The sequence below is a fragment of the Tympanuchus pallidicinctus genome, unplaced genomic scaffold, assembly GCF_026119805.1.
Source record: "Tympanuchus pallidicinctus isolate F22 unplaced genomic scaffold, pur_lepc_1.0 scaffold2, whole genome shotgun sequence".
Classification (NCBI taxonomy): Eukaryota; Metazoa; Chordata; class Aves; order Galliformes; family Phasianidae; genus Tympanuchus; species Tympanuchus pallidicinctus.
In genome coordinates this window covers 39,297,197-39,325,161 of record NW_026294721.1, presented here as the reverse complement: position 1 = coordinate 39,325,161, position 27,965 = coordinate 39,297,197, and the positions used below count along the sequence as shown (strand labels likewise).

The 27,965-nt window shown below is 39.9% G+C and overlaps 1 protein-coding gene across 9 annotated transcripts; it reads right to left on the bottom strand.

The window, feature by feature from the left end:
* Positions 1-80: 80 nt before the first annotated feature.
* RASSF6 (Ras association domain family member 6) lies at positions 81-27,965 on the bottom strand. Of its 9 annotated transcripts, none has more exons than XM_052683245.1 (11): positions 27,651-27,965; positions 16,519-16,608; positions 10,029-10,107; positions 8,700-8,854; positions 6,681-6,772; positions 6,072-6,256; positions 5,544-5,645; positions 4,536-4,587; positions 3,401-3,519; positions 3,216-3,313; positions 81-2,423 (listed from the first exon to the last, which is right to left on the bottom strand). In XM_052683245.1, the coding sequence occupies exons 2-11, from the start codon at positions 16,587-16,589 to the stop codon at positions 2,348-2,350; spliced, it is 1,029 nt and encodes a 342-aa protein (XP_052539205.1). In that variant the 5' UTR covers positions 16,590-16,608; positions 27,651-27,965; the 3' UTR covers positions 81-2,347. The 9 variants fall into 9 exon arrangements, with proteins under 9 accessions (XP_052539205.1, XP_052539208.1, XP_052539206.1 ...); XM_052683248.1 differs by lacking the exon at positions 27,651-27,965 and adding an exon at positions 20,941-21,151 and having other exon boundaries at positions 3,413-3,519; XM_052683246.1 differs by lacking the exon at positions 27,651-27,965 and adding an exon at positions 20,899-21,150.

The following is a 27,965-nucleotide window of genomic DNA, read 5'->3' as shown; positions in this document are numbered from 1 at the left end:
AAAATCTTCCTCTGTTCTTGTCAGCATTTGTCAGAAACAGTTCATTTAAGCGACCGCAGTATTCACACAACTCACACCAGTGTAACAGAGCAGATTTATTTCACTAGTGCTTTAAATCCAGCAACCTACATTTGTATTTGTGCTAGGCTCCATTGTTAGTTTTCCAGTACCATTTAGTCCTAATTCAACAAGACAAGTGAATTCAATGGGATCCAAGTGTTTAACATCAGACGATGGCAAAAAATGACTCAATTTAGGAACACACAGGATTGGACAGTCTGCTTTGCAAACACTTTTCCACATGCTCAGTGCACTGGCACTGTCTTTCTTTTTAGTTCTTCAAATCTCAGACCAAAGAATTATGACTGTACCATGCTCCATTACTTTCATACTGCACATTCATACAACCACAAGCATTTACCAAGTGGAGCACAACAGAAATAGGCTACCTACACAAAAATACCTTAAATACATCTTTCTGGTCAAAACAATGAGAAGATGCAGCAAGGCAGCAGACAGCCCTACAGCACTTGCAGTTTTTTGGGTGCATGCTAGATTTTCTCCCTGCTCATAAGTTTGAGCTATCTGCATATTGTTCTGTGTTTCAGTTCTGATTTGCTCCTTAGAGTAATTTAGGCAGAACAAAGCAAGAAATACAATCCAATATGGGTCTGTTCCCATACTTTAGCATAGTTTCTAATGTCTCAGTATGGCTAGCTGGTGCCAAAACATACCTGTCTGCAGCTGAACAAAAAATGACAGTGCTTGATTTGGTTCAAGCTGACAACATCTTGGCTTTGGACAAAGAACAAGACATGTCCTTTGACTAACTACTTAAACTTCACTGAAATTTGACCTTACAAGCCCAACCTGTAATGTTTCATGGTGAGTTTCCTATCTCCTAAACACTTGGCTAATCAATATATGAATGGTTCACCTGTGAAATTTCAGTGACATTTGCATGCATCAATGAACTGACATTGGCACTCCCAAGGCAACTATTACAGATGCCATGCATCTTGCTTGACTACCGAATTGTTTTTATTTCTCCCCTCTGTGCTCCCATGCCCACAATAATTTCCTCTGTAAGATTATAATAGATTGCACGTTAAAATAAGCACCTGCCCCAAGCAAAATAGTTTAATTAGCACAATGACTTCTCATTTTTTAGTTACCATCCAAGTAGTGTCACCTCACAGGGAGTACAGCTTTTCACACTTGATGTATTCCACGTGATTTCTAGATATTTTCTGTAACCAATTCCCTCCCTCTCAGCACATACGTTCTATTATCTGCAGAAACCAAACACACTGCTGGTACAAAACACAGACATCACATTAAAAAGAAGGTACTACAGGAGGGCACTTGATTGTGCACATTTTATTTACATCTCTACAATTTGAATTTTACTATTCAGCATGATTGAACCACATAGGATCTGACAGAGGAATGCTGTACACTGTGCAACTGTCAGACTGTCCAAAAACTGCATCTGCAGAAGGATGCCAACCCCATCCTGTAAGAGTTTTGATGTCAGCCTCTCACTAAACACTTCTCCTTTCCTTCTTCAAATAGGAAACAGAGAAAGTAACATGGAATAATATGTCTCAATGAAAACACGGGATGCCTTCTAGCACCCAGTCAAGCAAATGCCACAATACTTTGTGAGGATTCTTTGCAGCTTAAAATAAGTGTCAGAGATACTTTTGCTCATACAGTTAAGAGCTGAGTAGCCATGAAGATGGTGGACTTTGAATTTATATTCTTCAAACTTCGACTCAAAGGTTATATGAGTTACTTACCTACCAATTGGAAGCCACTGGGCTTTCAGGTCTCTCTTATGTAGGTATTTTTGTAAGCTATGTGAAATGCCTAACTGCAATCTTAGATACATAAATACCTTTTGCCACTTAACTCTACAGAAAAGCTTCCTCCTAATAAAATTTATCATTTTTTCTAACAGAAGGAAAGTCATATACTTTCTTTTCTTATTTTTGGCATGATTAGCACACTGGTTATTGCAACATTTTCCAGATTCTTGGTAATGGTTTGGAAATTAGAAGATTTTAAAGCCTTTGCTTTTCAGAACAGGACTTTTCCCAATCTGAAGTTTCAAGTCAGATTCAGACTTTGTCTTTTGGATGATTTAGTCCATCTTCTTAGGTGGTCCCCAACTTGCATTCTAGAGCCATAGTGGAGTGTGTACAGTTTCAGTCGCGTAATTGTCAAAAGAAGCACTTTGCACACCTTTGTGCTCTAAGTGCTCTTCAGTGATGGCACATTCAAGAAAACACAGACTTTCCTTTGCCAAATGCAGTGGGTGGTAGTTGCAATATGCCAAATCACATCAAACAGTAGTCTCTGTTTTTTTAAAAGTTCGATTTTGAAGGTGCTGGCATATCACACGCTTCTCTTTAAGGTATCTGAGAGAGAGAAAGAGAGGGAAAGGAGAAGAGAGAAATAGTGTGTTTAATCACACAGAATCCTTTAGAAAACATTTTTAACCTGAACTTGAACATTCTAGTTGAATGGGTAAAAAAAGTTGCAGTGAAAGCCATTCTAACAGAAAACGGCAATCGCTTGTATTTATTTATTTTTTTTCCTCTGTTCCTGGCTATTTTTATTCAAAATGATTTGATGGACATTAGTTAGCAGATTCACAGCTAGTTTAGATTCACATTGGTTTCAACCTCATGGTTTCAGAGCCACTGGTGTGGCTTTAATCTCCAGCTGTTGTGAAAACTGAGCTACCATCAAAACCACTCCTGCCATTTTTCAGAAATTAAGTTCTAAAGGATATTCTTCTGCATCTGGAGTTCTGCATCTGTCTAAAATGAATGCAGTGACACTTAAATAGTACCACACTATTTACTGCATTTACACATTCCAGGGAAATACACAGCAGCAAGTAGAAACTGAAGTACCAGTCTAAGGCTCACAAGACATCCAAATCACAACAGAAGTGACCCTGGGGCTCCCAGTTTTATGAAAAAACTCTAACCTTGTATAAGAGGTCTGGAATTTACTCTGGTATCTTCCACAGCAACAGCTCATTTAGGGATGCAGGATACAGAAACAATTGCAATTCCCACAAAGTTCAGTGTAAGCAGTAACTGCACCCTGATACATAAATGCATTAATCTATTGAGCCAAACTATAACTGTAAGAATTCTAATGGACTGAAAGTGATCCCCCCAGATTTCATTTCTATTTACTTTGCAATTGTCTGTTGAATCTCCTGTTCTTCTTCTTTGTTTATTCTGTGCAGAATTGATTCCAAAAAGGGGAGATGAAATTGAATATATTGTGCAACCTATCAAGACAATGAAGAGAAATGCTCATTAGTGACTATGTTAACTGGGAAAAATACTGTTAACTGTTAGAATGATGATATACATACATCGCTGCTGACCTCTTCCACATCCCTGTCCATGAGAAAAAACTTGGCAACCTTCTCTGATGGCCCCTGCAGGAGTCTGTGCAGCAAGGGAATGTCTCCACTTCTCAGCTGCTTCTTTTCTGAGATTTAAAAGCAACGTGCTGATACATAGAATATACAATAGTTCTTCTGAGTACTAGATGCATCTGGAAGTCTTGTTTCTTGGCAAAGTTTCTATCTTTGCCTGATGTGCAATTATTATGGATATAACAAGTCTCTAATGCATATTCCCAGGAAGATGTGGCACCTACATTTATACTACCATATGCCAGTGTCTTTCAAAATGCAACACAAAGGAGTTGCAGTTTAGGTAATCAAGTACATGTTTAAGAGATTAGTTCTAGGCCTGACAATGCAGCTGTAACTCACTGAAACAAAATTCACTTCATAATTTTCAAACATCCTTTCAAACTCACATTTTGATATTTAAGGTACATTTCCCTCAGTTCTCCCATTCTCTCAAGTATTATTTTTAACAAAATATATATATATATTTTCAAGAAGAAATAGAATCGTAATGCATTACGAAAGTGGGTATTTTCTATTAAAACTGAATACTTTGAACTAGACATCTGGGGGATCCAAGACTATGTCTCAAAATTGTGAAGTCCAAATGAAGTGCGTTTAGTCTGGTTTTGACAGGTTAGCATTTCAAAGCTGAGCTGGGTATCTTCCAGCACTCCCTAAAACCTTTATATCCCTTTTCCAATTAAAATATTCCATAATACTGCCAGATGGAAACTGGCATCCCAAGACTGTCATGTGGTCATCTAGAACAGAAGTAACAGCAGAAGAGCATCTCAAGTAGATGTTAATTACAGGAAAAGCTGAGGCTTGTTTAATGGAAGCAGCCATACTCACAGTACTCAAAGCACCCAGAACACAATTATTCAGGTTTTCCTCGCCATCAGCGAGGCACACATATCTGGGGTCCCAGAAGGGGTCCCAGAAAAGCAAAAATGCTGCACTGTGTTTCGGCAATGCGTGCAAGGACAGATGCCTGTGATGAATCCTGTCACTCCAAGGTAAGCAGTCTCTCCCATGTACACAGAAGATAAACAGAAATGAAATGACCCCACAATGATATCTGGCTTACCTCCAGACACATGGATAATATAAAGTGCAAATTCATGGGGACTGTTTTCTATCTGTAAACACAAAACCAAAACACTATTCAGACTGACTGATATGTTTCCTGAGCATTTCATCAGCAGCAGATAAGCTACATGCTTCTCAATTCAATGTTAAACCAAAACCCACTAACTAGGACTTTGTTAGAAGTTAGAAGACACTTTTTGTTTGGATAAGATTCAAAGCTGCGCTGCTATTACCTTTGTCCTTCTACTCCAGTGCCTTATGATTTCCAATACTACCATATTGCCTAAAGGAGCAACACCCACCTTCTTAGACAAAAAAAGTGATCTTACTGGAGTTTCCTTTCAGTATCTGTAACTACCTCATACAGCTTTCTTTTCAGATGATAATCGGATTTTCCAAGAATATTATCACTAACACAGCAACCTGTGATCTCTTCCACTTCCCTGCACTACCAGGTTCAGAAAAAAAAAAAAAAAAGAGACTGTTTCAAAAATTATTTTTCAATATATGCGTACAACTGTATAGAAGTCACACCACACAGAACAGAGCACAGTTTTTAAATTTGGCTTCCTGGATCTCTCTGTGTGCCTGGATCCAATAGTGTGCATACCAGGCACTCACGCTAAGCAAAGCTTCCTTTTTGCTTTCAGAAAAATACAATTACTAGGGCCTGTCACTAGGGGGAAGCACAGTCAAACATCCTTTCTCTGCGCTGAATAACGCTGAAGGTGAATTTCCCCTCCAGTGCACGAAGGCATAAAGAAGCCATCACTAGTTCTCCCTTCACTGCAAATTACATATCTTTTCTAGGCATATCTAGTCATTAAGCATTTGTCAAGTAAAAGCGCCACTCCTCTTACTTATGGCTTACTGTCATGTATATATGTTTTATTTCATGTATTATGATTTCAGTTATGTCCTGCTTTTCACACAGGACTGGTGGGACACTGGTCAAGTTAGCATTTCTAGAATGTAGTTGCACTGGCTTCTGTAAGCATGCAATTACCTTGAACTTTCGAAGCAATTGTTCTATTACTTCTCTTGTTCTCATGTGGCTGTTAATTCTTATCTTGGTTTCTGATCCAGAAGCTGGAGTGAAAACTGATGTCTAAGAAACAAAAATAGTAACAAAAGGCTGTGAATATGAGGACTCCTGTACTCAAAAGTTGAGACTCAAACGAATCTAAACCGGTGCAGCTCTGGGATGAAGCGAACTGTCAAGTACATTGTCACTGTTGCTGTGAAGGTACATGGTGTGCTCAGGAGAAGGGAATGCATCCCCCCAGGAAGGAAGGACCACTGTGGATTCTTTGTAGCCCTGACCAAACCACACTGTTGCTGTATGCACTTGAAACCTGCCTCCCTGGATCTGGAGGCCAAGGCCCAAGGATGCAGGAATGACCATACAGGGGGGACCGAGTGGGGAACGTCCCCCCGGCTAAGGTGATGCAGGGTAAGTCCAGAAGCTCATGAGAGGTTTTATTCTGCTCCAGTACCCAAACCTCAGGTGAAGAAAAACTGACTACATCCGTACCTCATAGTTGTAGAAGTGGCCATTAATAGAAAACCTGTGAGTTTCTACTTCTGTTCTAGCAATCATGGGGAATTTGGTCCTCTTCCTTACAGCTGCAGCACTGCTGACCGCCCTGGGCAGAGTAGCACAGTCATGTTCCTGCTCGCTCTTGGACTTCAGTGTGTTGCTTTCGTAATATGAATAACCTAGACAGAATGAAACTGCATCAGCATGTTGTACAGCTGCACCTTGCTCCTTGCCAATACCGACACAGTGAGAAGGTTCATGGTGGAGGGATTTATTTTATTTTACATTTCTGGGAGAGAGTTGGGAATGGGCACACAATGAAGAGCAGTAGGCTGCTCGCAGTGGCCACAGGCAACAATTGCCACTTTTTCTACTTCTTGAGAATGTTTTTTTTTTTGGTAAAAACCGCAGCCACAGTACATATAATTTGAAAATTTATCAGTACAGCCATATTTTTACCAGTCATATGTCATTATTTCAGCAACATACAAAAAATGGTAAATAGACTGAGAAAAATTACCCTTTACTGAGATCTAATATGCAAAATTATTTCTGCAGTCACAGAACAAAGATCTTAGTGAACACAAGAGCACAGACACTAACTTTTCTCAGAGTTCAGCTTCTCTTCAGGAGATTTCAGTGTCTCTCCGCTAATATGATGCAGATCATCAAATTCTCCCCATCGTGTCATTCCCCTGAAATAACAAACCTACATTAACTTAGTAAATTTAATTTATCTTGTATCCAAGCTTCAGATAACACATTCCTACCCCTGTTCAAAACTTTATGGAACACGATTACAGCCTTCAATGTGGCATGCAAAGCGAGTCATTTTAGTTCATGTCATAATCAAATTTCTGTTCATTAAAAAAAAAATTGGTGCAATTAGGGATCCCAAACATAACAAAATCCTATTTAGAGCCTGTTGAAAGTTGAAAATGACAGCCCTTAAGTTATTTGCAGTAATTCTTTGCATATTTTATAGCAATGTTGCAGATTGACCACAGGTAGGATGATGTGCAGACACACAGGAAAAAAAAAAATACTTGGACGTTTAAATAGTCACAGGGCATGTCATTTCTGAGTATGAAATATTGTAGAGCTTTCCAAACCAGTTCTGTAGGACAGCGGGGATTTCAAGCCATCTCTTGAGAAGAATGCCTGTTCCAAAGATTAACTTTTTCTGTCTTTATTTCCATAATTCATTGAATAAAGTCTCTAGCAAAACATCTCTGGCCAGTTAACTGCTCTCACCAAGAATAATCTAGTTTGTAGGAAAATAGTTAAAAAAAAAAAAAGAAGTATTTCCTATAACTAGTCAAAACAATATTCAACTAATTCCAATGAGCACGCCAAACAACTATCTCAGTTTTGTTCCATGCATTTAAAAAGTTCAATTAAGATCAAACAATCAAGCTGTTCTGCATACCTTAAAGCATGTCAGGGCAGTTTCACATTTCTGTGATCATGAATTAATATTTACTTTAAGATTCACATCTGCTACCAGTCATACACTCTTGAAAGAATAAAAGGCAAAGAGAAATTTAACTGCTTGACTGGACTGTATCATACAGGACAAATGTAACCGATATCAAGAGACCTACTAAAGGTGAACAAAGAGAACCAGGTTTGCCTCAGACTCGAGTTCAGTGCTGGTTACTCCCTGCGAGGTTTCCCACTAATTCCAAGAGCAAGAAGACGACTGTTCCTGGTTTTACTGGAGCTAAGCAGCTGCAATTATGACAGAATTAAACCCACAATTCAAACATACACCTCGTGCAATCTAAGACAACAAATTATTAAGAAAAGGAGCTCTTAAGTACAGAATTTACCAGGGAATCATTCAGGGTAAATATTGGCTCAGCCTCCACATTGCACATTACTCAGCTTCTGCATGTCAGATGTAATTCCAAATTCACCAATCAAGGCTTGGGAAAAAGTATTAAAAACAGAAAAAGGAAATGTTCTAAGCACTTACACCATTTATTTATTTAAAGATCTGGGAAATCTAGCAGGATTCAGATCAACATAGAACACTCATAGGCAGCTGTCTGAAGGAACAGCTCATTTGTTTACATCTCTAATGTTTTTTAACATCAGATTTTGCATGGACTAAATATTCATTTCCTGGCTTTAACTTTGCCCTGAGAAGCAATGGTGTCATGCCTGAAACATCTGAGAAAGTAACCTAGCACAGACAATAATTTAGTATTAATCCACCAGCTTTCTGCTTCATGGTATAGAGTGTGTACCACTAGGCATTTTTTTCAGGTGCTGCATGTTACTGGATGTATAGATTCTTATTTTTAAAAACATTTTGTGTACATAAATTTCTCAGTGCTTGCATGTGAACAATCAATATAGACAAGAGCAGCTTCCTCCTTCACCTTCTTTACAGTTCTCAAGCAGAAAGCCAGAACAAGATGCATCTTTCTGCCCAACAGAGGTGAAAGATCAGTTCATTTACACCTGGTGAAGAGCATCGCTGCACAGTCAACCTGATGTTGCAGCCTTTGGGAAATCTAGGATATGCAACTATATCCCAGATAAGCCATAGCCTTTGAGGCCACCTTCAAGAGCTGCCTCGAAACATCAGCTATCCCCCCCTTCTTAATATGTTACCTTCTACTGGGGAACAAGCCCACATTCTCTGTTGACTTCAGTGTTACAAAAGAGGGTATCTGCTTCTCATCTTGAATTTTTAAGTGGATAGGATGTCGAACTCCCCAAAATATTGATAAGATTCCTTCAATAAATGGTTTACTTCCTTCTCGCTGTTAGGGGGAAAAAAGAATAAAAAAGGAGCACTGCATCATAGTACAGCCATAGAAATTCCCTTCAGTTAAACTGGAATACTGTTGTGTCATGCTGACACAGACCTGGAAACAGGTCACACAGAGAGGGTGTGAAATCTCTGTCCTTAGAGATTTCCAAAACTCAGCTCACTAAAGCCAGAGCTGACCTGACCTAGTGTCAGCATTACTCTGAACAGGAGGCTGGATTAGATAATTCTTCCAGAGGCTCTTTCCAACAAACATTTCCACAATCATAGGCAATTAGAAATCAAATCTTATTTGTTCTGCTTGGGTGAGTAGCTCTTTTGGAACAAAGGGGTAGAATAATTGCTGTCAAAGAAGGAAGACAACATTAATGAAGTCACCCTCACTGAGGTAGGGCAATGCAACAGTGTTATTGATGCCCATTCTTGCTGACAACAAATTTGGTCACTAGGTCTCTGAGCAGAATGAACTGTGACAGACAGTTGAATACTTCCAATTTTCAGACAATATTTGCCCAGAATTTCTCTAAAAGTCCTTCTGGTTCTGATGCAAGTAAAACAGAAACATCTTGTGATGCTGAAGGATATTTAGACTGCTAAGCCAGGGACTGTGGTATCAGAGGCATGACTCATACTTTCATCAGTCCTTCAGCTACACAGACTCTTCTGGTCTCCACAGAAGGGACATTCCTGGGGCTATTGTTGCATTCTCTGTGCTGAAGGTTCACATTTGAGGAGAGATAGGTAATCTGCAAATCAACTCAAGTGATGGCAGCCTGGCCATTACAAACTGCCTGTTCCAGCTGAAGGGGTAGGGGAGGAGCTGCATGTTGCAGAAAGCTTTGCAGTTCAGCTACCTCCCAGCTAATGAGCTGAGACTTGAGAGGTCGACCCAAAGAATGATTTTCTATGACTGGGATTGCAAGGAAATCTCACTCAATGATCTCAAATTCCCACTTGTCTGAACTTACCTTTTTCACCTCTCTTCTCACATACTCTTGACTCAGCATTTGCTGAGGTGTTTTGATTATAGTGATATATTCCATCTAACATAATAAGGTGCAAGGTGTGTCCTACATTGTTCAGTCTAACTATGTTAAGCACCAGTACCCATCAGTACTTTTCCAACTATTACTTTATACTTTTTGTATCATTTTCACACAGATCCTTACCTGATCATATGACAACTGCAGATTTTCTTGATCAGAATAGTAAGAGTTATAGACCTTCAGAAGAGAATGGAGCTGCTCTCTAGGATAAAAGACCACAATAAAATTAATCACATTTAAACATCTCTACTACTGTAAAATCTAGGGCTTATGTGGCAGAGTAATGCACTTTTTTTTTTTTTTTTTCAATCTTTGTTACCCACTGAACATTTGAATAGGTTTGTTAATTATTAAGTCTTTCAGGAGTAAAATTTTGTCAGGATACTGGGTTGCCCATAAGTTACTTTTTTAAAGACCTGATATACAGAGGAAATGAATTAGTTGGTCTTAGGCGACATTAATAGCACTGCCCTAGAATAACCAGTACTTCGAACTCCTGCTAGAGTGAGGGGGAAGCAAACAGGAACAATGCTCCCATACAAAATGTTGCAGAAGATTTTAGTTAGGTTACAATTTGTTTTCTCTACGTGATAGTTTTCAATTCATTTTTGTTTTTACATTTTACATTTACATTTATTCTTCATCAAAGCGACTACAAATACAAAATAATTCAGTTTCCTTCTGCTTGCAAAATTACAGCTTTAAGTCTTTACTGAGTGGAGAATGGGTAGATATGAAGAAAAAATCTGTCTACAAGCCAGAGTTATAACCAAGCCCATTGTATCAGATTCCAAACAGAACTGCTCTACAGTTTAAAGAAGCATAGCATAACCTTCTACTGTGAAAATGCTTCACAGAGCAAACGCCAAGCAGTCTGTGGGCACACACATTGTGCTTCTACAACATCCCAGCTAGATCACACATCTAACAGCTGTAGTGCTACCAAAACCCACAGTGCTGACACTGCAGCTCACATGGGCCTTGCAGATAGGGAAGAAGCAATAAATACTGTGCTGCACAAATATGAAATGGTGAGTGCTCAGGCACCAGCTCTCTGCAAAAGAGACTTCTGGTCACTGTTCTGCACCAGCAGACAGTGCCGTGCTGTACCACACAAGAAGGTACCCAGGGGAGCACCCTCCTCAGAGCCAGTCTGCTTGAATTACAAGCTGAAGGCTGAGTTTGGTTAAAGTGCTCTGCTTTTCAGTATTGCATTTGAAGAACAACATACACCACATTGACAGAGCCCAAAAGAGAGCGGAGAAAGTGAGAAGTGCTATGAGCCATGAAGGAAAAAAGCAAGTCGCAGCTCAAGCTAGAAAAGCCTAAACAGAAAACCAGGTGACAGATATTTTCAGTATCAAGAAACATTCTTCCCAGATCAGTTAAACAACAACAAAGGTTATTTAAACTACAATTCAAGAAGGTAATTTCTACCTGCATGTATAAAAAAATGCAGGTAGAATGGCCAGAGAGGCATGAGTTCTGCCTCACTGATGGCGATTAAGAATTAACTGAGATGACTAACAATCAAGATTGTCTCATGGTCTGATATGCAGTGGTGAGTGAAAACACCAAGCTTATTTCCAAATAGCATCTATTTTCCCGTACTGTCCAGTATAAAATATCATAACAGAAGTTCTAAAACAAATTAAAGTTTATCTCACAGCAAAGTTACACAGAGACTTACAGAAATCATTCAAGACCCAGAAGCACTACTACAGCTTCAACACCAATTTCAAGCATAAATAGAAAAACTACGAAAACTGACTGATCAAATAACACATAGCAACCATGCACAGTAGAAATTAAGTTTTATATACTGCAAAAGCCATTGAGTTCACCAAGAAAATTTCAGATGTAGCAGCATTCTGAATGAGACCATATGCAAAGTATTAAACACTTCTATAAGACATACATTTAGAGAGGGAATTAAGAACATAATATTAGGGAATCGGAAACACTGAATGAAGCATTTTGGGAGAATTTTTCCATATTTGTTTTCCTGTATCAGTCACAATACACCCACACCCTAGAATACACAAAGGCACTATCACTGGTGACAGTGGCACCTTTATTAGAGATGATGAGCTGAAGAGCAACCTCCCCTAGAAGTATGACCAGCCCATCAGCCATTGCAAAGCAGTTAGGAAGGAGATTTTCAGGGATGAAATGAACACTATTTCATAGTATCTCTTTGCTGTCCAGTCGCCATGACTGCTCTAAACAGATACCTTACAGTCTTGTGTCTGCCCCTTCTTTCCATTTCTATGTATCCAGAGCGTTTGGGCAAAAGCATTTCTGAATGACACTAACTGAACTTGGTAGTGCCCTGCTGCTTGGTGATCTTTGTCCCTCTCTGTGAGAGGGAGCAAGAAGCGTGAAGAGAAGCAGGGCTTTTATTCAGTAGCTAACACTAGGGCAAGGTCTATACTGCTGAACTCAAACTGCATTCCCCTCCAGGGCTCTGGATGTAAATTATTTACTTCATTAACTTGCTGCAGTTCCCAAAATATATTTTGAGTGGCTTTATCAAGCCTGTTGGGCTCTAAAACCACATTTTCAGCATCCGCCTTAAGTCACTTTGATCTTAAATCCTGGAAATACAGATGTTGAAAGCCCTTCTTCCTCTCACTGTGTTGGAATAACTCATTCTTGGTTCTGAGTCTTCTGAGCTATGAGGGATTATATTCAGGTCATTCCACCAAAAATGAAAGTAATAACAGACTTAGATACGAATCAGACACATGAAAAACACTCATCACACTGGCTAAAGGGAAGCAAGATTAAGCATGTCTTGGCCTCAGATGGGCAGAATCCAGATGCAAAACAAGATTAAGGTGCAAGTAAGAGATCCACATTTTTGATTGACATATGTTGTGATAGACCTGCTGATCTTGCTTTTAAGACACTGAATACTTAAGCCTTCTTTGCTTCACAACCTAATATCTCAAGCAATCATTCCACTGACAGCTGTTACCTTGTGGGCTTTTGGAAGGTTGAAAGCTGTGGAGCACAGTTCCCTGAGAACGATTTAAGAATACTTAAGGACTTGTGTCTTTCTGCGAGGCCTGTCTTTTAGGCCATGGTGGTTGCAAAGGCAATTGAAATCACAGGCTAAAAACAAAGTGATTTAGTAAGGGTTGTAAAATGATAGAATTTTATGAGTTCAAAGGGTTCTTTGAAGTTCATCTTGGTCCAACTCCTCTGCAGTGAATAGAAACATCTATGGATACACCAGGTAGCTCAGAGCTCTGTCCAGCCTGACCTTGAATGTCTCCAGGGATGGGCCACCCACCACCTCTCCGGGCAACCTGCTCAGTGCCTCACCACCCTGATTATAAAGTTTTCTTACAGCTGTCTAAACCTCCCCTCTCTTAATTTGAAAGCATTTCCCCTTGTCCTACCACAACAGACCCTGCTAAAGAGTCTGTCTCCTTCCTTCTCATAGACATGCTTTAGATAACGAAAGGCTGCTCTCAGGTCTTCCTAGAGTCTTCTCTTCTCCAGGCTGAACAGACCCAGTTCTCTCAGCCTGCCCTTGTAGGGGAGGCATTCCATCCCTTGGATCATTTCTGTGCCCTCCTCTGGGCCCAAACAAACAGGTCTATGTTTCTCCTGTACTGAGAACTCCAAAATATGGACACAGCACTCCAGGTGAGGTCTCATCAGTGCAGAGTAGAGGGGAGGATCACCTCTCTTGACCTGCTGGCCATGCTTCTTTTGATGCAGTCCCACATACATACGGCTTTCTGGGCTGTGAGGGCACATTGGTTGCTCACGTCCATCTTACCAAACTTCTTTTAGTCCAAAAAAAAGGATTAATACATGCACTAGCCTACTAGCTCCAGACTGAGTCCGCATAGCACACCTTGGCTGAGAGGACTCCAAGACTCCTAACAAAGAGGCAGATAGAATCACTTGGAAAAGACCTTAAAGATCATCAAGTCCAACCCTAACCTAACCATACTACCCTAACTATAACAACCTTCAGCTAAATCATGTCCCTGAGCACCACATGCAAATGGTTTTTAAACACATCCAGAAATGGTGACTCAACCACCTCTCTGGGGAGCCTGTTGCAGCACTTAACAACCCTGCCTGTAAAGAAGTTTTTCTTGGTATCCAACCTAAAACTCCCCTGAAGCTCTTGAGGCCATTTCCCCACATCCTGTCACCTGTGAGAAGAGACCATGCTCTCACTGTAAGCACCTTTCAGATACTGGAAGAGAACAATCAGGTCTCCCCTCAGACTCCCCTTCCCCAGACTAAACAGCCCCAATTCCTTCAGTCTCTCCTCATAGGGCATATTCTCCAAGCCTTGTTGCCATTGGACCTGCTTCAGCACCTCAATGTCCCTTCTGCACTGAGATACCCAAACTGAACACAGTACTCAAGCTGGGGCCTCACCAATGCTGAGTACAGGGACAGGATTACTTTGCTACTCCTGCTCACCACACCATTCCTGATAAAAGCCAGGATGCCATTGGCCTTCTTGGCCACCTTGGAAAACCACTGGCTCACATTCAGCCGACTGTCTAACATTATAACACGGTCCTGTTCCATCAGGCAGCTTTCCAGCCACTTCTCTCCAAGCCTGTAGGGCTGCATGGTTGTTAGAGTCTCCTCGCAGTTCTGCTGCCAGTAAAGTCAGCAACTCCATGGCATTGCCACGATGTCCCTTATAGTGTGCCTTTGTGACAACAGTCAAACACAGCAATTAATGAAAGCCAGCACTAAGTAACTGGAAGAACTATGTAGTGACAAACCAAGAAAAGGTTAACATATAGTGCACTTTTACTAGTTTCTTCAGTAATGAAGGCAGGATACAAGGGAGCAGTTAGGTCAAGCACCCTCATGGAAAACCATGAAGAGCACACTGTATGTTCACTAATCCTGTAAGGCTTGCTTGTATCCTCCTCTCACCTGAGACCTATGCATTTACCCATAGATTTTTATAGCAGTTATGCTTAAAGACATTATGATTTTTTTTCAGCCAGGTAAATGCAAATTCCATTCTGCAACCCCCAAGAATCAAACTTGGTACATCAGCAAAATTTGCATGGTATGACTGGAAGAGCTGCATAACTGCCAATTCAAGGTGCAGAAGGAGGACAATAGCCTGCAAATTCCGTTGGAAGCAAGTCTGAGTGCATATTAAATCTACTAGTGAATCCTGAAACACTTCCCACAGCCCAAGGCAAGGAAACTTGAACAGTAGTTGTAACCATGACTAACACAGAAGGGTGTTGACCTGGTTCATCTGGAACGTTTCACAGAATTGCAGAATCACAGGGGTTGGAAAGGCCCCATGGAGATCATCTAGTCTAACCCCCTGCAAAATCCCTGGAGTAAGTTGTGCACAAAAATGTGCAGGCAGGTTTTGAATACCTCCAGAGAAGGAAAATCCACAGTCCTCTGAGTAGCCTTTTCCAGTGCTCAATCACCCTCACAGGAAAAGTTCTTCCTCATGTTTGTATAGAGCTTCCTGTGTACCAGTTCGTGTCCATTGCTCCTTGTTCTGTCGCTGGCCATCAGCAAAAAGAGCCTGGCCTCATTCACTTGACACTCACCCATTAGAAATTTGTAAGCATTCATACGATCGCCTCTCAGTCTTCTCTTCCTGAGACTGAACAGTCCCATTTCCAATTTCCAAACATTTTTGTGTACCAACTGCATGAAAACTAACACAGACTAATTACCTCTGACAAAAAAGAACCAAAACATTATTTATTAAAAGCAGTAGCAGCATAAAGAGAGCAGCTGTTTAGGAAGAAAGGGAGGGATGCATCTACTGCCTTCATACTTTGGACAGAGCTCTAATGATCTTCCTTAAAAAGGGAGAAATCAACACCACTGTTTATAACCCATATTAAGGTTCCGATGTTAATACTTAGAGCAGCATCAGAAATTCTACCACAAACTCCATCCTTGGGAACATTTAGCTAGCTTCTTCTTTGAAAGGAATGTCAGGAGGGATGGAAATGATATTGCATAAGCTGCCATATATTCCAGTTCTTGTGCTCTTGACAACATGGGGAAAAGCCATCCCCAAAAAAGGTGATGGAACCACACACTGGGGGACTCAGGCAATATTAGGAAAATCACTAACAAACATTCAACTGTAGAAAGGCATCTCATGTAAAACAGTTCATGTGTAGTTCCAAACCTATTCTAACTAAGTTAGAGAACTACTACTTACAACAGAACGAAGCTGACAGCCTAATACATCTTGTTCAGTAACAGAAACTTCACCATCAGGAGCTAGAAACCAAATTACGTGCTTCAAGCACATGGAAGTCATGTTAAACACTGGAATCCACACTCCATTTCAACAGTTTTTCAGGACAGAAGGGTCTTCTTTCCTAATTTTAAATGTTATTTCAGTAACCTGTAAAAGTGCTGTTCTAACTAATAAACAAAATCCACAGACCAAGAGGTTTTGTGCTTCAATTTTTAAAATCCAAATAAAAGACCTTTTTGTTCTATCAGTGCCTCATAGAAAGCAAGCTGTAGGAACTGCTGCTGCTACAGCACTCCTTTAGTGAATAAATATAGAGCAATGAGTAAAGCAAAGTTACAGTATTTTTAAATTCCGTTTTTAAAAATTTACCTGGTTATAAACTTCTCCTCATTAATGGCAACAGAAGGAAGATGCTGTGCTTTCATAGTCACTTTCTTCATTTATTCAGAAGAGATGAAACTAAACAAAAGGAAAAAAATATTTTTACTAGTTCTAATAAAACTCTGAATGGTAAGCACAGCAACAAAGCCTTAGTTTTGCAAAGCAAAAGCAAGTCAGACACTGAAGGTAAAGGCTAAACAAATCATACTTGAGCTACTTTGTGCATAGCCTTAATACCCAAATATTTTCCACCCCTAGGAAAAAAGCCATAGGTCATTCTCACCAGGTATATCACAGTGGTTTAAATCCTAGGTTCAACACACGCCATTACTTTTTCCAGTAATTTTAGGAATACTCCAGAACTCCATGACTATTACTCGGTAGACTGAAACCCATTTACTGCTAAGGATTCATTTGCTAATTATGGATAGAGCATTGCCCAAGGTCACACACACAAAAAAAAAAGTGACTCGGCAAATCACCCTTAACTAGGTTTGTGAGACCAGACAAGAGAAAAAGCATTGATCATAGGCAGAAACCTGCAGCACACAAAGAAATCACCTGAAGTATGAAGTATTAAAGCAAAAACAAGGCTATAATTAAAGTGATGTAGCAATACAATTTACAGATCTCCGTGTACTGATTTCAGCACACTGCGCAGGCAAAAAGCCAGACTCATGATATTCCAACAGTGCATTCTTCAATAACATAATTATGGAGTCTTGGCTGCTTTCTTTCACCCTCAGGTATTAGAATAAAAGGTAAACTGAGGAAAGTAACAGAAAATCAGGATTGACAACTGATAAGACACTAAAACAAAAATATCTTAGTCTCAGCCCAAGAAGTAGTAAAAAGGGGAAAAAAAAGGAATCACAATGCAAGAAGTACAATCTCCATAGACTGCATTAATTTCTACTTTAATTTCTCTCCAACTGAAGCATGGTGGCAAAGGAATCTACCTATTATCACTCATCGTCCATTAGCACTTATGCCAGGAGAATGTCTCCAGCCTGATGTCAGATCCCAGAACCAGCCTTGTAAAAGATGTCTGAAAATCACTTTGTCTACAGTAAAGGCAAATAGCATCCAGGAAATCAAGTTAGAAAGGAAATTAAAGCTTGTAGAGATCATAACTAGCTAAGTAAAAGTGACTACTTTCTGAGCAAGTGATTCCACACTAGCAAGCTTCTTCTTTAAAGTTAGATGTCAAGGTCATCATAGTCTAAGATGCATGACTTGTAAAAACTTCTCTTTTGTCCTCATTTTTCACATTATCTTTCACCCACAGAACATACAGGAGAGGGTTGTCGTAAGTTATTACACAACCTCTGAAATCAAATGAGGTCGTTACTGAAATGAACTTTACATGAGCAGCAGGAGAAAGCATTCTATAAATCCACTGCGTCTTGGGTGACATCCAGGTGAAGGTGAAATTAATCCACTTACTGAAAGGGCCCAGGGATGAGTTTATATATAAGGAAGAGATTTCTGCACTCTAGTCTGATGTTGCTGTTTCTTGGCCTCTCAGATGAGTTTAGTAACCATCAGCCACACCTTGAAATCTGCTTTTATGCAATTTACTAATACCTCTAACTGAATCTGCTTCCCACTCTGAACTAATTTCAAAATAGTTTTGAAAGATGCAGAGGCGTTCACATACACTGGCACCTGAATACATGGGCATGCACGTGAGTGTCTTTCCATGGGACATGAAAAAACTTGTGAAGAATAGCAGTGAGCTCAGGCACCGTTAGCCAGAGCAGCCACCCCAGTGAGCTCTGGCATGCTTCTTGCTCAGTGCTGAAGACCTCCCAGTATAATTTGGCTATAAAGTGATTCATATGAATGAAAAAGTGACCTTAACAGACTGGATTTTTAAAAAAAAAAAAAAAAAAACAAAACACAAAAAGGAGATTACCAAAGAACCACCTGTTCTGCTAGGTAGTGACAGGCTCTTACTGAAGTATTTGCTTTAAAAATCTTATGCATACCTTAAATCTGCTGGCTGCCCCAAAGCACTGACAGTGAGACCAAATGAGATCATTCAGTGACGGAAATAACCAACATCTCCCCTTTTCCTGTCTCACAGTCCAATGAGCTGTTAACTGCAGCTGGCACAGATGCTTATTGCCTCCCCAGTCAACCCCGTCTAAGCAGCTCTGCTCACCAGCATCACACCACACACCTCTATCTGCTCACCCCAGAGCAGCATGAGGGATGGGGCAGCCCATGCCTGTGGGCTCCTCAACAGCTGAGCAAACTTGTGCGCTGCCATCCAATCCTTTCACAGAGCAGGAGTTCCCTTTGGGATCTGCATGTGTCTGCAAGCTATATTTCTATAATTTGTTCTTTATGCATGCCAGTAGCAACATTTAAGTGAATAAATATCATTAGAGCATGATCAAAGTGTGTTAATTTTCCACCTTTCTCAACAATGTATAGCTATTGCTATACATGGCACCTATCCAATGATATCTCCTGAATAACCTCCCATCAGACATTGCCTCAGAGAGGCAAGATTTTGAAATCCGGACCTTGGAAGGACCAACCTGAGGCCTGACACCTAATGAAGAAGAAACTTAATTATTGGGAGAGGGCTGACTAAAGCCTAAAATACATTTGTCAGGAAACAAAAGACAGAAGAAAAATAGGAGTAAATAGGAAATGGAGCAGATGCAAAATGAGAATCTCCAGAGGAAGACAACAACTATTAGAGAAGTGCACAAAAATGGGGAAAAAAAAACCTACTTTGCAGTCCCTGAGCTGTGAGAGGACCAATAGCCTCATGAGGGTACATGACCAATCTGACGAGAAAATAGATTTTCCTTTTTTATAATATTTATGTCTTAAAGGAAAAAGTCAGAGTGTTTGGAGAGATAAGAGAACTAATTTAACTTCATAACATGCCACAGTTTTAAAGTTCTTGGCTTTAGGAAAACAGCAAAAAGACAGGGATGGAGGAACAACAAAGGTAAGAGCAAAAGTCCTCATAGATTTTTATACCAGGATAAAAGGATGCAGGTGCAGGAGAGGGCACCTGATCCACATGTCCAGCTGAGCAGCAAAGCAGCATTTTAGATCATATTTAATAGCCTATGGAAGATGCTGTGCGCAACAGACTAGACGTGCTTCTTGACACATTCATAGATTAAGATGGGGACTGCAGAGCAAGCAGTGTGCTACGCAGAGCTCCTACCACTGCTGAGAAGAACTGGAAACACGAAAACCCCTAAGGATTTCTGTGTATTTTGAACCTGTACTTTTTAAAGCTATTCAAAAAAATACTGGAAGTCAGGATTGCGTGAGCGTTCTCATTTTCCTGTATAAAATCCACAAAGTCCAGCTATCTATTTATCACATAATCATATTTACTTGGCTATCAGCAAAACTTACATATAAAATTTTGTACAGCACAAGGAGCTTTGCACTGTAAGAATATTAGCAATGCAATAAACTCAGCACTCTGGTATTTAGGCCGTTCTTGAACCGCTACCTATTTCTAAAAGAGTTATCATCTCTTTTAGTTCATAGGAAATCCAGTATCAGCAGAATATTGCTATATTGCTGATCAGTCTTTATCTAGTCATACACTTTAATTCTGTGAGTCTTTATATATATATATATATACACACACACATATATATCATTCTTTTTCAATTACATGTCCTCACCACCAAAGCAAAGATCTAATTACAAGAAATTACTTATTTTGAAATAAGTTTGAATACTTGCATTTTTTCCCCACTGAATTCAAGGAGATTTTGTTTGCTTTAAGTCTTCCATTTTCTCTTACATTTCGTTCTAAAATTCACTATTACAGAACAGCACGCTGCACTACTCAAATATGCAAAACACTGCAACCCCTCCACTCGTGCAGCTCCAGACCAGCTTTGAGTACTGAAACCAAAAGCAAGTTGGTGTTAATCGGTGAACAAGGCCCCTCAGCACCCAGAGGCTCCCTCCCTTTGAACAATGACTGCACAGCAGGGCTTCACCAAGTGTACTTCAAACATGACTCACCCATTGCTGTGAAGTTCCTTTCTATTTCAGGTCACTCCAGAAAGATAGCCTCCGCTCCCCACACAGAGTAACCAAGGTCACCGCACAGTCTTTAAAACCTTACTGGTGACTGAGCGACAGGCAGCATGGGATCTGCCTCCTTTATCACAAGGGACTAAGGCAAGTCGCCTTGAGATTTAGGAACTTTTTCCAAGAATTTCCAACTGACTGAACATTTCTTCTTCCCTCTGGCACCTTAATTACGTGAAAATAATCTGACTCAAGTTCTGGATGACTGCGAAGGACGTTGCTTTCCCCTGACGCTGCAGGTCACGCAGCTAGCAGAACAGCTCCAGCTTTTTCACTTACCTGTGCACACGAGCAGAACAGAAGCAAAGGAGTACCACATACCTTGGAAGAAGCATGACAGCATGGCATGAGCTAACAGCTACCTCTGCTTCTCTACGGAACTCACGGAGCTGCTAATTGCTGTTTTGCTCACCAACCTGGGAGTGCTGGAAAGCCAGGACACTCCCCGCACCTCGGTGCATGTTGGGAGCATTCACCTTCCCACTTTCCTTCCTCCCCGCAGCTGAGGGAGTGCTCCCTGAGTCACGGCTGCACCTACGGGAGGCTCCGGTTAACACTTTAATCACTAACCCCACAACGAGAGGCAACCTGCTGGCGCTCGGTAATTATTTGCTGACAGAGCACACCCGGAAACATCCTGTGCTGAAAGCATTGCTAGGCTTTAAACTCTTCTCATGTTTGTTTTCTACTCCACTGGTTAATGTGGCTGTTCCTTCTCTGGATATACCCAAATCTCTTGTGTTTAGTGAAATAAAGAATGCATACAAACAGGTGATGTCTAAGGATAAATATATGGATTTATAACATTATGACAAAAAACTGTGACAACACATCTTGATCGTTTCATCACAAACAGCTCTGAACTGAGTTCCTTGCTTACCCACTTAATATTCTTATGCATGTTATTCACTGGGCAAGAGAAAGCACTATTACTTAATTTAAATGCTAAACAGCTAATCCCATAAGCAGATGTTTAAGCTGCAAAAAAAAAAAAAAAAAAAAAAAAAATCACACTTATCCAAACCTTCCAAGCTCCTGCTATTTGTCCATCCAGTTTTAGCCATTTATTCACAGCATCAAGCTTAAGACTGAGACTCATTGGGCCAAAGAGAGAAGAGTATGAGAAATACAGGACCTGAATTTGTCTTCATGCCAGTCCTAAGGCGCCATGATTAATATCAAGTTGCCTCTGGTTTATATCATCTCATGCCAAGGACTGGCAGACCCGTTAATATTTGCTTTCCACCCCTGTCATTATCCTCTGGTGTGCTCCTCTCAAGAGCTAGACAGATGTACATGCAATACAACGTATCTGATATTTGAGATTACAGTCTACACTGCAGAGCTTCTAGTCCTACACCTCAAAAATACGTAAATACAGAATTTATTGGTTGGTATAATACTGAGAAGTCTCTCAAAACACACGAAGAAGTAAGCATGCAGGATTTTTGCTCAATTCACCACAGCATAGAAGCTCCACACTGTGGTGAACTTGGAGCTTCACATCAAGCTCCACCACTCCTGCAATGATTTAACACAAATCCATACAATTTCAATTTATTGAAATTGATTTTTCCTGTTGTACCTTCAGATACCTGAGCACTCTCCTGACAGCTCTGGATTAAAGTAGAGAGAAAGCTGAGCCTACCTTCAAACTCCTAAACTAAGATAAAATCAAATCCATCCATATCTGACAGCTGGGCCACCCTGCGGGACACTGACACCATGAAGCTATTTGGTACCAGGAGGTATCCAAGTATTCTAAAATATAAAGTGAAGTTAAACCCTTCAGCGTTCATGCTAACAACCAACATTTAAGGTGTTTGGTTGCTGCTGTTGTTTAGAGTGCATGGGTGTGTGTGTGGTGGGAATGGTTTTGTTTTGTTTTGTTTTAAATTCAGGTGTTACAGATACCTTTACACTTACTACTAAGGCTTTGAAAACCCCATGTACTTACTAGATAGATTCAAGCAAACATCTCAAATTGAGATACCAAAGCATTAAAAAAAATATTGTAATAATGGACAATAAACCTCACTTTCAGTTAAACCAGGTGGACTGATTTTTACAGTAGGGGAACATGGCTCAGGTTTGTTTCTCATTTTCGTTATCACACTTGAACTACCTGTACCACTGACCCCAATATGATCTCATTAAGGTCACATGTAATTAACTGATAGGCACCTAGTGGAAGCTGATTGGTGCAGTCTGGGAGTAAAAATTACATAGGAAAAAAATGACTTTAGGACCACAAAGCAATGATTAATTTGCTGTAAATTACAGGAATAAATATTCCTATTCCTTTCATAGGATAATAAAATCTCACATGCAGAGTGAGTATTGTTACTCACCTTTCTTAGTAATTGTAGCTCATTTGCACTGGAAGTCTAAAAACATCACAACATACTTATGAAATGGTTAAATAAAAGGGTAAAAAGGGTTTTGCTTTTTTTTTTTTTTCCTGAACAGGCAGTGAATACTATGATCCTTGTGTCCTTAAAGGCTACAGTTCTTTTTGGCTTCTTACACTATTAATGCAAATTATTTTAGGTTAATAAATAATTGGAAGCTGAAGTCCAGTTGTTTAATAACCTGGCCTCAAATCATTAACTGACAGACATCTCCAACAGTAAAAGACAAGAGCCCCACAAAAAACAAACAAACAAAAAAACCCAAAAAAACCCACACACACTCAACAAACAAAACAAAGGTTTCCACTTTTATAGTACACAGTCCCAGTAAAGAGATTGGCCACAGCATGATCATACAGTCATGCTGTATTCTAATGGCAATGTTTTGAGAAACATAAGTGCACATAAGCTCACAAGAGATATTTTTCATTGTGAAGTAGAAAAAAAGTCCTCAATATTGTTTGCAAACAGCTGTTCATGGACAACTTCGGATCAGCATTTCCAAATGTGGAAATGGCTTCTTGGACCTTCTGAGGCAGAATTCTGAGTCTCAAATGACAGCATCTGAATTTCACAGTCAAATTCTTTGCTTTACATTATAGAAGTTGTCAGGAGGCATCATTAATAGCAACGAATGAGGGAATTCAGAACAACTGGGTTTACTCTGCAAAGGATTACCCATTCTTTAAGAAGGCAGTCTTCTGTCAGTGTACTCAAGCATCAACAGCAATATTTTTGTAGCATAGTGTTTCACAGACACAGCTGATAAGCATAGCCAGAAGGAATTAAAAAATGATGATTAACGATTAGCTCCGATAACTAAACATGCAAAACATACAGCCTTTACAAGGCAGTCCCTTGTGGACCATAATTCCTCACACAACCACTTTGTGAGTTTCAAGCTCTTCAGAAAACAGAAGGAGCAGAACCTGCTGTTCATGGCAAGTTCATGCGCCAACAGCTATGGTATTTCACACAGCTGGAAGAACTGAGGTGTCACAGGCACTAACCTTTGCCTGAGTAGAAATCTGCCTACAAGCAGCACTGCCTTTAACCTCATAAGCAAACTGTTAGATGGGCAGCTCTTACTTAACAGACTGAACCAGCATTAGTCATGCATCATAGCTTAGTGTTGACCATATGCCCCATTAAGTCATGCTTTTGATAGTCCAGACCTTCATAAACACATACATGCATTTTCATTGCTTGGAGCTCATAAATACTGTTAAGGGCAGAACCAGAAAGAAACATCCTGCACAAAAAAACTGCTATCACACCTAGCCAGCCTTCACAGCTCTTCTAAGCCCTTGCTCCTTGTTCTAAAGATTTTCAGACCAAAAAACCTCCTAGCATACTTTTTTTCTTAACTCCATAAACAGGTCCTACACATTCTTTTACTTACACACACACACACACACACTTAATTATTCTTCTTTAATTACTTCCTTCTAAAAGAAGCTAAGTCATAACATGGATTGTTCACCTATTTCGTTCTTGTTTTAAAAATATTCTGATCACGCAGAGTCATAGAATCATAGAATTGCTCAGGTTGAAAAAGTCCTTAAAGATCATCAAGTCCAACCACAACCTAACCATACTACCCTAAATCTAACAACCCTCTGCTAAATCATGTCCCTGAGCACCACATTCAGGTTTCTGGCAAATATCAGACTAGTACTCACAAGCATTTTTTTTTATGTATAAAATGGAAGATATATTTTTTAAAATATTCCTTCTTAGCAATTGAAACTGAATAATCCCTATTTATTAAAAACTTCCTAATGTTAAATGCTGGAGTTGGATCTGAGTGAAAGAGTATTCACATAAACACCTTGTCATTGTTTATATATATATGTTTAAGTGGTTAAAAATTTCTAGATATCACTGTGCTTATACTTGCTAACAGAAAGTACTCTTTTTTCAGATAATACTCTGTATTGGAGCACCAAATGTAAACAACTTTAACAAACGCTGACAACCTTGCTACCCAGCATTACTAGAACTTACAAACTGCAAGAAAATGGGAAGGATAAGGGAGGAGGATATTCTACTGAGACTGAGAATATAAACTAATCTTCATTAAAATTGTGTGATATAAAGCTATTTGTCATCTCCATATTTTACATGATAGTAACTTGATCAAATTTCTTGATGGTGCAGATTGATGAAACTGTCACTACTGAAGGAAAATAACCTCTTAATAAACATATAATCACTAGCAGACCTAGGAGACTGAACCACAAGTCACCTGGAAAAAGATCAGCTACTGTATTGTTTTCTCATGGCTAGGTACTCAGACAAGTGGTCTGAAGAGCACACTGACGCTTCTTCTGCTTCATTTAATCCAGCCTCTTTCCAGAAGAAAGTCAGATTTTCTTTAACAGCCATTACAAACCATAGCTTCTAGTGAACAGATGTGGTGGTGCAGCTTCCCATATCACTCTCTGATCAAACTACCATTGTGCTTTGATCTTGCATGAAGTGTAGTAAGTTGGGATGACCCGATACTCCCTGTTGGTGACAAGAATTCCTGCTCCTTGAGACACAGCTTGAGCTAACGGGTACCAAAACAGTACAAGCTGGAGAGTATTAGAACAGCACAACTTGCTTAGAACGTTCCAGAACTCACCAAATTATTATCTTATCCAATAATTGCTTCATCTGCTTCTGGCCAGAGTAGAAAACTTTTTTACTAAAATCAATTATCTCAAGGTCCTATAAACAAGGGTCCTATGCAAAGAGTCCTCTGAGCTCCTGCAGTCCACAGTGGGCTGTGACCCTTGATCTCCCTCTGACCTGAGACACCACTCAGGGTAGGCTTTTTTTTTTTTTTTTTTTTTTTTGAGGTCAGTGTTAAAGAAACAGAGGCCCTTCTGGGATAGATCCCATTGTTTGCTGAGAGCTGGTGAACAGGAAGGGAGTAATTTACCAAGGGAAAAGGTCCTTGTCTGTGCAGTGAAGTTTAGAAATTTCTGCTTGAATTGCCCTTCATGTTCCAGGTCTATCTTGCCAATCTTGAACCATTAAGTTGCTGTATTTGATTGCAGGACTTTCCATTAAATCATGGTGTTAAATTGGCTAATGATTAAGTGCTGATTAAGTGCTACTAAGAATTATATACTCAAAATTTGCTATTTATCAGCAAAATATTAATAAAACTTAAACTGCCACTAAAACTAGACTTGTACAGAATCGATACTCAGCAACAGATGAAGACAGTTTGTTCCAGCAAAGCACACTGAGCTTCAGATACCATTATGGTTGCCCTAAAGCTACCTATTAATTTCCACAGAAACTATAACAGATAAAAAGAGCATAACAGTAATATTTGATAGAGCAAATTCACAGCTACAAAACACTACTTTTCAACACAGACTTCACCATTAACTGTGCTCTTTCACCAGTGATGAATAAGAGCCTGCAAGCCACTGGAAGTGACAGCTGTGCATGGCTGTCTAGGAAGTAGCTTGTCTTTTATGTTGCTGTCACCACTGCTGATGCACCACACACAGTCTCTCTGTGCTTAAATCAATTAGTGGGTCTCCCCTCAATATTGAACAAACATCGATGAATGTCAAGGGATGCCACTGTTTCTGCATGGAGGAATTCAATGATACGCCTTTGCTCCATACCACTTCTACATCAGATGCCATTCTGTCAGACTGCCTCTCTGCTGCCACCTGTCACATGGCATCAAAATAAAACAGTATTTGCAGGACAGTTCTACCTCTACTGCCATACCACCAACATCCACCTCTGACATTGTTGGACAGCATTATAAAATAGGAGGCATTCATTTTTGAGCAGCCCTTGTATGTAGCGTTTAGAGTAATGAAAGCATCAAGGTTGAAAAAGAATAGCATGAGAAATAGCATTCATGAGTTTTTGTTATGAAGTTATGAAGTGAAGAATCAGAGGCAAGGGGGCATGGAAGGAATGCATAGCAATTGCAGCCCGCTTCTGTCTGAGCTGCCCACTCGCCTTTGCTCAATACAGCTGTGCCATGCAGACATTTTTCACATTGTGTCCTGGTGTCCCTGCACAGCAGACACTTCTTCATTGTACGCTGCCAAGCACAACTAACTGGAGTGATACATCAAGCTGCTGGGAAGCTTGCAGAGAAACTGTGAAATCTGAGACTTGAAAACTTTCATTTCTATACTGAATATTGACTAGGTAAGCAAGTAACACCCTGAAGTACACAAAAAAATTTTTGTACTGTTTGTACTGCATTAGATATCTAAACGGACAGTAGGAAATGATCTGTAGCACTTAGGTGGTATTTTGCTTTTTAAAATATCACATGAACATGGAGAGCACTATGAAGAGGAAAGTACAAAGCAGAACAAATGGGATTGACTGTGTGATGTTCTGCCTTGTGTGGTGGTCTAAGGAGACCTCCGGTTTTCTCCAAGTCTTCCCTCTGACAAAAAGACATTTCTTAGCTCTATTTGCTCTTCTTTCTTAAAATCACCTACTAGACACTGTAACTGCTTGTTCCAAATCCCTTCTATCCTTGCATAATGCTGCTTTTCTATTACAATACCAAATAACCCTTTCAGGAGGAGTTCAGCTATCTAGCACCCGTTACAAAAAAATTAAATACAGTCGCATACTTACTGTGTCATCTCATATTCTTCTCTCTGTGTTTGACCTTGTAGATCACATTTTTTCTTTTCATTCAACTATCCAAGACTCAAACTCTTCTGAGCAGGGTCCTAGAGCACAGTGAATGCTGCTTGCTATGGGTGGCAGTTACGTGCCAGCTCGGTGGCAGAGGCGGTAGCATTTCAGTGGTGTTGCATGGCACAGAATGTCTTGAAATCTGAAGTGATAAATCTTCTCTTGGTTAACACATTCACAAACGATGCTAGGTTTCATGGAAATTAGATTAAAATTTGATCTCATCGATGAAGATGTCTGAATTTCTTTCTA

Bases quoted from the DNA above. Each gene is read 5' to 3' on its own strand.
- RASSF6 (XM_052683245.1), bottom strand. From the start codon at position 16,589: ATGAAGAAAGTGACTATGAAAGCACAGCATCTTCCTTCTGTTGCCATT. The intron at 10,108-16,518 runs GTAAATTTTTAA...CTTTTATCCTAG, and splicing joins GAGGAGAAGTTTATAACCAG to AGAGCAGCTCCATTCTCTTC. The intron at 8,855-10,028 runs GTAAGGATCTGT...TTTTCCCCCTAA, and splicing joins TGCAGTTGTCATATGATCAG to CAGCGAGAAGGAAGTAAACC.